The 12,465-nt window shown below is 42.9% G+C and overlaps 1 protein-coding gene across 2 annotated transcripts in view; it reads right to left on the reverse strand.

Moving 5' to 3' along the window:
• CDC16 (cell division cycle 16) overlaps positions 1-11,524 on the reverse strand; it is a 30,502-nt gene extending 18,978 nt beyond the window's left edge. The window contains exons 1-10 of one of the 2 annotated variants that reach the window (XM_044380167.3): positions 11,174-11,524; positions 9,689-9,743; positions 9,492-9,589; positions 8,268-8,306; positions 7,784-7,924; positions 5,938-6,097; positions 4,929-5,020; positions 4,316-4,449; positions 2,066-2,145; positions 391-440 (exon numbers count right to left, since the gene is read on the reverse strand). In XM_044380167.3, coding sequence (XP_044236102.1) covers positions 391-440; positions 2,066-2,145; positions 4,316-4,449; positions 4,929-5,020; positions 5,938-6,097; positions 7,784-7,798 — 531 coding nt within the window. In that variant the 5' untranslated portion in view covers positions 7,799-7,924; positions 8,268-8,306; positions 9,492-9,589; positions 9,689-9,743; positions 11,174-11,524. Of the gene's footprint in view, positions 1-390; positions 441-2,065; positions 2,146-4,315; positions 4,450-4,928; positions 5,021-5,937; positions 6,098-7,783; positions 7,925-8,267; positions 8,307-9,491; positions 9,590-9,688; positions 9,744-10,920; positions 11,150-11,173 lie in introns of those variants that run through there. The other variant, XM_057306895.1, reaches the window with a different exon arrangement.
• Between the last annotated feature and the right edge of the window lie 941 nt (positions 11,525-12,465).

Genomic DNA, 12,465 nt, shown 5'->3' on the forward strand with positions numbered 1-12,465 from the left:
GGTATCTTACACATGCAATGTGAAAAATCATTACTCCCAAGAGGTGAGAGTAGGACTTTCACTTTCAACATTTTATTTTTCTGTATGTCAAGTATTTTAAAAGAAGCATATATAATTTCTATAACCGGAAAAAAAAGGATTTTTGTCTTAAGCTATTGTTTGTAGATACTTAAAAAAAGAAAAAAAAAACTTTCGTGGACTGAAAAAGTTAACACTGCTTGTAATTATCATAGCACTAGGAGGTTCTCCTCCAACACCTTGAAATAAAACATTATTCACTTGAATTTAAATATAAGCTACTACTTAAACACCAGTTAAGTATTCTTTTAAGGTTCAGGTATTAAAAAAAAAAAAAAACACCCTAAGAAAAAAAGGTATACATTTACTTACAGGATTACTAGGATATAGATCCACCAACTTATGAGAAAGATAGAAAAGTTCTACATTAAAGAAAAAGAAAAAAAAAAACAATTATATCCAATGAATTTTAAGATATGACTTTCCTTCAGTTAAACTCTCCACAATCAGACTTTGTTCTCACAGCAGTAATTTCATACTTTTCTTTTTTTCACCTAATGAGATATACAAACTGCACGGGGCAGCTGCTACAGCTGTTTCATTCACTTCCCCCCGCCCTGACTCCTGACCCCATAAGTGGGTGCTAAGTGCTTCTGAGTGGCTGGAAAACCGGATGAGTGGCACAGGACAGAGCACATCATGGTGCTTAAGAAGCACCTATCTTAGGGGCGCCTGGGTGGCTCAGTCGTTAAGCGTCTGCCTTCGGCTCAGGGCGGGATCCTGGAGTTCTGGGATCGAGCCCCACATCAGGCTCCTCCACTGGGAGCCTGCTTCTTCCTCTCCCATTCCCCCTGCCTGTGTTTCCTCTCTCGCTGGCTGTCTCTGTCAAATAAATAAATAAAATCTTTAAAAAAAAAAAAAAAGAAAGAAGCACCTATCTTAAAAACTGATGTCTCTCACTCCATGGCCTTATTATGGACCATCTCAACCACCCACAACCAATGTGAGTAACCAAACTTTCAAGTTTATCAAATCAGCAAGATGATTTCTTGAGTAATGTGTAAATCCTAGCACGCCATGATGACGTTTCCTACGTGCAGACTCGGACTCATCAGACCAGGACAGCCATTGTGACCGCGTCCGCAACAAGCTCCGGCAGATGTGATGCTGATGGTCCATAGACCACACTCTGAGCAGCAGGGGTTTGGAACTGGGAGTGTCTGGCTTTCTACACTCCTGACAGAGTTCATTATTCAGTTTAAAAGATTTAAGGGCAAATATCATCCAAACGTAACAATGTTTCTGAAATGTTAAAATACGGAAAGCACAAGCAAAAAATTCTATCCCCCTCCAGTTTCTAAACAGTTACTGCCTGCTGTCTTATCAATATTCTTACAGATTTTACAAAAAAAAAGGAAAAAAGGAAAAACGGAAAAACTGCCCCCCAGTACTCTAAAGCTTATGTAACCTAAAGCACAAACTACATTTGAGAAAAGGAGGCAGGGATAAAGAAATAGTGTTCTGGTGGCATAACAGAATTGACCCTCAGTCATTTTGATAAACCTTTCTTACCCTAGTTATTACTTTTATTGGAGAACTCCATTATGTTGTCACCTGCAATCTCAATTATCCAGGATTTATGAGACAAAACTCCCAGTTACAGAAATTTTTTTTGTCTTAACAATTATTATATTTTTTAAGGATTCTATTTATTTATTTGCCAGAGATAGAGAACGTATGCACGAGCAGGGGGAGCGGCAGGCAGAGGGAGAAGGAAGCTCTCCAACGCAGGGCTTGATCCCAGGACGCTGGGATCATGACCCGAGCCGAAGGCAGACGCTTAACCAACTGAGCCACCCAGACATCTCTTAACAATTATTATATTATCTGTTGTTTTAAGTAGGCTCCACACCCAGTGTGGAGTCCAACACAGGTCCTGAACTCACGACCCTGAGATCAAGAACTCAGCTGAGTCAAGAGTCGGACGCTCAACCAAGTGAGCCACCCAGATGCCCCAACAATTATTTTAATTAAAAAAAAATTTTACCATTTGCTTTATTCAGCTCCACAAGTGTCCCTATATGTACAGGTAAACAGTTTGCATGGAAAGGATCTTTCTCCATTACTCTGAAAGTCAAAGCAACACATTTACTACATCAGAAGCAGTATGTAACAGAACATAACTCATTAAAATTAGCTATGTCTAAATACTCATTATAGCATTATGTAAAATACTGTGGGTTACAATACTTTCTTACTTCATCTTCAGGTTGGCACAGTTAAGGTTATAATTATCTTATAAAAGAAAGGGAAAATTCGGGTTCATTTATTAGGTATAAAAATAAACACTATCACATATTTATTTCAAATCAATAGAACTATAACACATAAAATAAGCAATCCAATTATTTAGAAGGATTAAAAGCAATATGAAATATTAAAGAGATCGTAAGCATTTGTCAAAGTTTTTGTGAAATCAAGTATTTTAAGCAACCCCAAAGATCTGTTAAAAATAGCATATGTGGGGGCGCCTGGGTGGCACAGCGGTTAAGCGTCTGCCTTCGGCTCAGGGCGTGATCCCGGAGTTCTGGGATCGAGCCCCACGTCAGGCTCTTCCTCTATGAGCCTGCTTCTTCCTCTCCCACTCCCCCTGTTTGTGTTCCCTCTCTCGCTGCTGTCTCTCTCTCTGTCGAATAAATAAATAAAATCTTAAAAAAAAAAAAATAGCATATGTGTGCTCACTTCAGCAGCACATACATTAAAAACAGCATACGTAATTTAGCTAAGAGACAAGTTTGAATTGTGTACATTTGAAAACTAGTATGGGAGGATATGGCCTGGCTAGTTAGTGAGCCTGACTGAGCAACCAGTATCTAGAGGATTTTACTAGTCCCTACTTTAACAAAGAATGGATTTTATCAAGATAAAAAGCTTCTGCACAGCAAAGGAAATAGTCAACAAAACAAAGAGGAAACCCACAGAATGGGAGAAGATATTTGCAAATGACACTACAGATAAAAGGCTGGTATCCAAGATCTATAAAGAACTTCTCAAACTCAATACCCAAGAAACAAATTATCAAATAAATAAATGGGCAGAAAATATGAACAGACAATTTTCCAATGAAGACATACGAATGGCTAACAGACACATGAAAAAATGTTCAGTATCATTAGTCATCAGGGAAAGTCAAATCAAAACCACATTGAGATACCACCTTACACCAGTTAGAATGGCAAAAATTGGCAAGACAGGAAACAAGTGTTGGAGAGGATGTGGAGAAAGGGGAACCTTCTTACACTGTTGGTGGGAATGTAAGCTGGTACAGCCACTTTGGAAAACAGTGTGGAGGTTCCTCAAAAAATTAAAAATAGAGCTCCCCTATGACCCAGTAATTGCACTACTCGGTATTTACCCGAGATACAGACGTAGTGAAGAGAAGGGCCATATGCACCCCAATGTTCATAGCAGCATTGTCCACACTAGCCAAACTGTGGAAAGAGCCAAGATGTCCTTCAACAGACGAATGGATAAAGATGTAGTTCATAGATACAATGGAATATTACTCAGCCATCAGAAAGAACGATTACCCAACATTTGCATCAACATGGACAGGACTGGAGGAGATTATGCTAAGTGAAATAAGTCAAGCAGAGAAAGACAATTATCATATGGTTTCACTCATTTGTGGAACATAAGGAATAGCAGGGAGATCGTTAGAAGAAGGAAGGGAAAAATGAAGGGGGGTGGTAAACAGAGGGGGATATGAACCACGAGAGACTATGGACTCCGGGAAACAAACTGAGGGTTTAAGAAGGGAGGGGGTGTGGGGAGATGGGCTAGCCTGGTGAAGGGTATTAAGGAGGGCACGTATTGCATGAAGCACTGGGTGTTATACGCAATGAATCATGGAACACTACATCAAAAGCTAATGGTGTACTGTATGGTGACTAACATAACATAATAAAAAAGTAAATAAATTTAAAAAATTAAAAAAAAAAAGAATGGATTTTATAAGACTATGTGCCAGAATGGTATTTTCAAACTTGAAAATTATAAGACAAATTAGGGGCACGTCTATTCCCCAGACAATGGAATGAAGCTACAGTGTACATAAACTGTGCCTGTAAATCGCTCTTCAGACCACAGTAACCCCTCTAGTACTCTGTGAAAGGTAAAGGCAACTTAAGTCATCACCAATTAGCTCAAGATTACTCAGAAAGCAGTCCCGCACCCTTCTTAGGTAAAAAGGGACTGGACTCTACGTTCCTACACAGAAATGAGTAGATATACTTACACAGAAGTAAGCTTGTAGCACATTTTAAAATCACAGTTATAATAATGTCTTTCAGCTAACGACACTACCACATCCAGATTCTCTTGCAAACCATCTACAGACTCAGGGAGGACAGTTTCACTAGGTTTATTATACTGCAACAGAGAGAAAGGTAAACGTGAACTCGGTGAGCAGCACAAATCAAATGGCAGACTCATCTGGCCCAAGGGCTCGGGTTTGCACAAGGCTGGTGGGAGCCTCTGAAAGCTCTAACTTCCTGTCTCATCCGTCCTCCTCTCAATTAGCTCAACTCTCTTCTCAATTTTATCACGGAACTCCAGGGTAGGAAGTATTTTACAAATTACAAGTTCAGGAAGCATAAGCAAAAAATCCTCATTTTCATACAACATCACCCCATTTATGCGATAGTTCAATCTTTTAGGAGTCCCTAGGAGAAAGACATGTTTTGGAAACTTTTTTAGGATCGTATCATATATTTTAAGTAACTGAAATTTATTCTTGCAAATACGCTAAATTAATAAAAATTAACTTTTAAAAATTTAACTAGTAGAAGAACGGAGACCAAATTTAGTGAAATATTTACATAAAGCAAATACTATGTGTTTTTACTTACCTTTTTTAATTTGTTCTCAAAGAGAAAGCGTAGCAATTCCTGTTCTTCAGTACAGAGCTTGCTAAGAGGTAGTGATTCAAGAAGTTCTTTTTCTTAAAAATGTTAAGAAAAAAGAATGTCCTCACAATATTTATGGGGGAAAAAACATCAGCAGTGAAAAATATTCTTCTATAATTCTTGGTCTAAGTAAATCAAACTCAAAAGAGAAAATAAAAAGATCAAAATGTATAAGAAAAACCAAGACAGTGGTTCCAGACCCAGGTGATAAGAACCACCTGGAGGGCTGAGCCATGAAGCCTTTTAGGCGATGCTGGTCACGACCAGATGCGAGGACCAACAGGCTGGTTTCCCAACCTCACCCTGTGTGGACAATTCTGTCATGCTGGCTATCCTGAGCACCACAGGATGGTTAGCAGGATCTCTGATCTCTAAAAACTAGATGCTAGTAGCAACCTTGCACTCCCATGCCAATTTGAAAAATGCCCATAGAGGGCAAAATCAACCTGGCTGAGAACCACTGCACTAGGCTAAACTATGCTTGAACCCCATTAATACCACAACCCCACTTTCTCTCCGTTTCTTGCATATATCCCCCTCACATTACTGCTCACATACTAGGTCTGTGGGTCTCAGCCCTAGTTGTGCCTTAGGGTCATCCGAGAGCTGTAATACATCTGATGCCAGGGCGCCAAGACCAGAGATTCTATTCCACTTGCCTGGAGTTGGGACCTGCATACTGATGTTTTTAAAGCCCCTCAGGGCTTTGAGGTGCACGCACGCTGGGCACCTCTGATGGTCTTATCACATCAAAACCCCTAAAGATTCTGATAGCAAGGGACACTGTACACTACTGTCCTTTGCAATGTGCTCCACATTTGAAGATGCTAAGGAAGTTAACAGGTCTATTTAAACCTGCATATAGTCTGCTCTTGGTTCTACAGATTTCAGAGGAAAAAAATTCTAAACAATATTAATTGTGCTAAACATGAAAACACCTGAGTTTCCAAACCTTCTTGGGCTGTCAACATGTGATGTGATGTTAAAAGATCAAATGCTTCAAAACAGTAGGCATCGAGCTTCAAAGCTTCTTTGTAGCTATAGGTAGCTAGGGCTCGATTATCCAGGGCATCGTAGATCTTCCCTCGTAGGAGACAAATAGAACTCTTTATCTGTTGAAAAAATGATGAGTCAAACACAAATCAATACTTCTAAACTGAACTTTGGATCAAGAACTATATAGGGGCACCTGGGTGGCTCAATCGGTTAAGGGTCTGCCTTTGGCTCAGGTCATGATCCTGGAATCCCAGGATCGAGTCCCACATCAGGCTCCCCGGTCAATGGCGAGTCTGCTTCTCCCTCTAACCCTCCCCACTCTTGTGCTTTCTCTCTCTAACAAATAAATAAAATCTTCAAAAAAAAAAAAATTTACATACTGTCTGAACACTGAGACTTTTCTTAACCTCTAAAAGGATTTGTTCCACCCCACAACCGTCAAGACGGTATAAATTAACAGAAACAGGAAAGCAAAGTAAAACTTCTCTAATCTATCTCTCCTAGGCTCTTCTCATTTCAACAATCTTTATAGAGAACATGTCATTGTTACTTTGTTCCTTATCTGTTCTGTATAAAAGACAGTAATGATTTAGACAGCAAACAGCACACAAATATTAAACTCAGTTTGACAGGCAGATCTCAATGAAAGGATCTTAGTTAATATGGGAAAATGCAGCAACATAGCACAATGATCATGGATTTATAGGACTGGACAGATCTGAGTTCAAATCCCAGGTCTGATGCTTACTAGTGACCCCAGACAAGTTTCCTTCTCTCATCTAACTTACAAGGCCTTGAGCACTACAGGTGATGGTTCTCTGCATAGCTAGCACATGTTAAGGTGTTCACACAGTAGCCACTGCACTACTACCACTAACAAGAGGATACAGTAATCCAACTTATATTCAGACTCTGACCCTCAAGAAACTCATAACTAAACTTATAGATGATCCAGAGATGGGTGGCTAAAATGGGTAAAGGGCAAAGAAGATTGAGAAAATCCAAACCTAAAAATATTAAAGGATATAACAAGAAAATTTTAGACCTATTCAGTATCCTATGACTTGTAAAAAAAAAAAAAAAAAAGTGATTTTATAAAATAATAGCACATTACAAATAAACTATGCTTTTCTTAGCAGGTAAATTAGTGGATAAGCAGTCCAAAAATAATAATGGTAATACCAAGCTCCCTCATAAATACCTTTCTAAGCAGAAAAATGAATGTGCTTCTTAGCACATAAATAGGTACCTCAAGAAGGCTGTTAAAACAAACAAACAAACAAACAAACAAAAAAACAGTCCAGATGTCCAGATTAGTAATCTGACTGTGAATATTATTTGTTACGTTACATTATATAATCTCTGCCAATAAGGAATTTGCGATTTCAGGCAGATATGAAGTATACAGACTGAAATATTCAAAATAACATAAATAGTAATACCAAACCACTCCCCGGAAAGAAGAAAACTAAAGTAATCAAGGGTTCATGGGGTAGGGGTCGCAACACCGTAAGATGGGGAAAGGGTATTCCACCTGTGGGAGTAGTTTAAGGTATCAAAAATAAGAAGAAAAATCTCAAGTCAGCCTATTTCAGATTCAAGCAATGAAGACATAACTACAGTTTCCAACTAAGGACTCCGAAATGTCTCAGAATCTTTTTGTGTTTCGGTGGCAAGTAGTTGGGAACCAGACTGTTTTAACATGGTTATACTCAAATAAAAGAAGGTGGTTCATGTTTGCCATGTCATGTGAGCAATTCTTACTGATGTTACTCAAGCATGCTTACTGCAGCACAACTCACCGAAGACTGTGACATTTCCCAGTCACTGGAGGGGTCTTTCAAGCCACTCTCATCCTTCAAGTATTTCTCAAATAACCTTTTGTTGATTGGCTCCTCCAGATCGAGAATATCGAGAGCCTGCTGATGCTCCTTTGCAGCGTACTGGGTAAAGGCCAGAGACACTTTTTACCACCCACAGCTTCGAAGACTAGACATACACACGAGGACCGCAGATTTGAAAAGGGTAATAAAATATCATACCCACTCATGACCTAAATTTAAAATGTAGCGTTTAAAATTTAGAATTCTAAAGCAGACTCTTCTTCATGCATGTCAGATTCCAGTAAATGGAGCATCAATATTTTATAGCAAACAATATTAAAGAAAAGACTATTACTAATCTGCCAAGCTCGATCACCAGAATCTGTACACATGTGTAAGGGATGTATAACATTCATATAATTAAACTTTTACCAAAGAAAACTGAAACAGAGAGCAAACTTACATGGCATCTAGCTGCAAGGTAGCGACATGCTTCATACAGCTAGGAAAGAAATTAATCTATTAAAAAAGAGATCAAGATAACATACACCTCATTCTAAAAAAGTATAAGCATAAAATGAAGGAATCTACTTTCATAATTTGTCCTTTTACTGTTGCAGAAAACCCAAATCCAGTCTTTTTAACTCATACTCATTGTGGATCTACTGTTTACTAGGCAGCAAGGATTCAAAAAGGAGTAAGGAGGGGCGCCTGAGTGGCTCAGTCAGTCAAGCGTCTGTTTTCAGCTCAGGTCATGATCCAAGGGGGCTGGGATAAGAGTCCTGCATCGGGCTCCCTGCTCAGTAGGAAGTCTGCTTCTCCCTCTGCCCCGCCCCCCCATGCCTGCACGCACACGCACTCTGAAATAAATAAATAAATAAAATCTTTTTTTAAAAAAAGTAAAATAAAAGAGTAAAAAAAAAACAAAAACAAAGGAGTAAGGATCTGCCCTCAAGGAGGTTACGGCAGGAAGACATAAGACACAGCACTACATAAGATATAAACTACCTAAACTCTGAAAGAAGGACGTGAGAAATACTAGCCAGTTAAAGAAAACATGTGCAAGAGAGAGAAAAGTGAGAGGCTGGCCAGCATTCCAGGCACTGAGCATGAACAGCTGTCACAAGTCCAAGGGCCTGCAAGTAGTCAGCACAACTGGGGTGTGTGTTACATGTACTGGTGGTGGTGCTGGGTTCCACACAGACTGCAGAGAAATCTTAAAAGACCTTTGATGCCTACTGATGCATCTAATTTTACCCTGTGGGTGATGGGAGATCACTGAGAGATACCGTGAGTGCTATAATCGGCCTGCGTTTCTGTGTTTTGGGAAGATTACCCTTGTAACGGTTTAAAAGATAGTTAAAAAGAGAGGGAAAGTAGAGTGGGAAAGATGTTACTAGAGAAAAGAGACAAGAGAGGCAAATTAAAGACCTGACAGGTATGAGCAGTAATGAGATGGAAAGGAATATCCATAATTTCAGAGTTATTTAGAAAACATAATTTTCAAAACTTAGTGACTGAGGGGGCAAAACTTAGACTGAGGGGGCAAAAATGACTGAGATTAGGAACAAGAAAATTTCTCCACATTCAGTAAAAAAACCTGAATCCTTTTAAATAATTCTGACATTTAATCTAATGACAGTTTTGAAAAGCTTTGGCAAGTTGTAGAGTTCACACCGACACTTACTTTGTCCAGTTTCCGTGAGCGAAGCGCATGAGCTGCTCTATGATACTGCGCTGTTAGGTAAAGACACTGAGCCAACCAATAAATGTCCTGGGGCTCCTCTGGAAGGGAAAAATCACACAAATGGTCAGAGGTACAAGGAAAAATAGAAAGGTTTTTAAAATATAGAAATCAGAAAAAAAATAGAAGTTGTCACTTACCATGAGAGAGTGAAGCTACTTTATCTGCCCAAAATAGAGCACTTTGATACTGTTGCTATATTAAAAAAAAAAAAAGTAACTGCACTGTTATTTCAATAGTTTTAAACAGATATCTAGTATTATTAGAATGCCATATAGTAAATCAACATCTTAATACAATAATTGTTTACATGTAGCAGGGGTCTACCAATCATATCTTCATTTTACATCTCAGCTAGGTGAGTTTTGGTTCAGTGGTACAATAAAAACATTGTTTGATATTTACAGCTCAAGAAGGTAGGATTTCTTTTTAAACTTATACATTGGAAAAATGTATCAGCGGGTACCTAAAACACTAGAAAATTTAAACAATTCTTTTGCAGTATTTCATTAGCAATGGTTCTCAGTTCTCCAACGAAAACTAGAAACCCCATTGCCAATCTGGGAAGAGGAATGCTTACGGAATGGTTACACATCTGCTCACTCTAAGTGCCCCAAGAGTGGAAACCAGGCCCCTTTCATTGCTCACTAGTCCCCAGGGCTCCAAAGAAAGTGCTCAGGGGCGTCTATTCCATTCAACTGACTGACCAAAATACAGCCCTCCAATGTACGCAGGCATCTGGCAGCATTTCACACCATTGTGAACATTTCATATCGAATATGCTTTTCCCCCCCCTTCTTGGTTTCCGACTTATTTGGAGAGTATAAACTTTACAAAAACTAAGTGACCTTGCTGATTCTGGAGTCGCTTCTTCAACACTGCTGTTCATTCGAGAGCAGGGCAGGGGATACAGTCAACTTTTTTAAAGTACTGACTCGACAAAACACGGTTATATGTACCTTTATTCACTTAAATTCTGCCAAATAAGAATTAAAACTAAAACTTGAAAATTTTCTATTAACTAGCTAAATTCAAAAGCCACCCTGCAACCTTCCTCCTGGAGTAATCCCTCCACTTCACTGAGCGCCCGCTCTGCGCCCAGCAGTTAGGCTGCTGCAGAGCGGGGCTCCGGGCACATGCGAGGCTCGCGGGGCGCTTAGGTGGTGTCCACCCCCGTGTTCCTCATCCTCCCAGCTGCACAGAAGGCGGGGGTGGGGGTGCTGGACCCCTCCCTTCGGGGGCTTTACCCCAGGGCGAAGGCCCATGCCCGGCCGGACCAAGCGCCACCAAGACCGCGACCACAGTCTCCTCTACGGACCAGCGCTCGGAGCCCGTTTGCCTCACGAGTCCCGGCAAGGGTCGGGCCGCCCACCTGGTCCAGGTACTGCCGGACGCGTTTCCGCAGCCGCTCCAGGTTCATGGCCGCGCGGCCGGGGAGTCCGACCGAGCGCCGTCCGCCGCCCCGGCGCGTGCCCTCCTTCCCGCGGCCCACCGAACCCGCCCGAAGCCCGCTCAGCAGCCGTCCGACCCCGCGCACCGCCCGGAATCTTCCGCTCCCGGCCAGACCCCGCCCCGGAAGTCCTTCGCAAACGCGTCCCCTCTGGCGCCAGAATCGAGGGTCGCACCGTTGGTTCCGAGACGTTCCCTTGGCCCTAGGGTTGCGGGCGGTTGGGGGACCGTGGACGCCTTTCCTTCCCACTCAAGGTTCCTGGTCGCGCGGCGGGCGCGTCGTTGTGTCCGTGCGCCGTTCACTCCTATGCTCGTTCTGGGGGCGGGCGAGAGGCGCTCAGGGCCGGCCGCGGGGCCGCCGCAGACGGGCTTGGGGCGTAGGCGGCGACGCGGGCCTCGAAGTTCTGAGGCCGAGTCCGGGCGCGCTGCTGGGGTCGCCGCGTGTCCCTGTCGCGCCGTCTTGCGGCAGAATCCCAGGTAGAGGAAGCCGTGACCCAAACCCAGTGAGAACGGCAGAGGCTGGCCGACTGCGGCCGGGTCCGCCCCGTGGAACGTCATTGTGGACGCGCCTGCGCTGGCGGGGACCCCTGTGCAGTGCCTCCCTTGCAGGGGCGCCCGCACTGACTAAACTCGCCCGGGCCAGCTGAACCCCTCCCTCGACACCCCGAGGCTTCGTGCTCCGTCGTGCCTCGTCCCATCTTAGCAAGAATCCCCCCTCCGTGTGTGCTCACCCTCGTTTACGGGCCGATTCCTCGTCCCCCCCCCCCCCAGCTTCCTTCGGCAAGAACGCTCCCCCCACCCACGATGCTCCCTCTTGATAACCTTCCATTCGGAGACCCCCGCCCTGCTCCTTGGCCGTGAATTCGCACTTGCCTGTGCTGTCTGCGGGTTGAGCCCGCCTTCTCGTCCTCCCCGCTCGTTTCCACGCGGTGGCCCCTCTACCTGTGGTGACAGCTCCCCTGCCCTGAATAAAATCTCCTTGCGTGCCTTGGCCAACGCCCCGGAGGAGTGTGTTCTTCAGCACACGTATATGAAGTACCCAGAAGAGGCCGATGCGCCGAGAAGGGTCAGCGCTGGCTGTCGGGCGGGAGTGAGGGATGGGCTTGGGTGGATCAGATACCGGGGATCTCAGTGGTCTAAACTGGACTGTAGCGACTCTTGCACAGCTCTGAACGAACTGTACGCTTTCCATTTTACCGTATGTGAAATAGAGCTCAATAAGACTGTAAAAATAACTTCTCTGACAAGCTGTGGACTACCTCAAAGAGTTACCTCACAGAGCAACCTGAGGTAGGCACAGAACTTTGTACCGTCGACGGGAGGGAAACAGGTGTGAATATGCAAGTGCAGTGAACAACTGCGAAGACGCGGGACTCAGGAGGGAGTGGAGGGGCCGCGGGGGATCACTCAGTACTACCCAAGTGAAAATCGGGTGACGCATAAGTGACGATGGAGACTTTCCTCCTCA

Source organism: Ursus arctos, unplaced genomic scaffold, assembly GCF_023065955.2.
Source record: "Ursus arctos isolate Adak ecotype North America unplaced genomic scaffold, UrsArc2.0 scaffold_10, whole genome shotgun sequence".
Taxonomy (NCBI): domain Eukaryota; kingdom Metazoa; phylum Chordata; class Mammalia; order Carnivora; family Ursidae; genus Ursus; species Ursus arctos.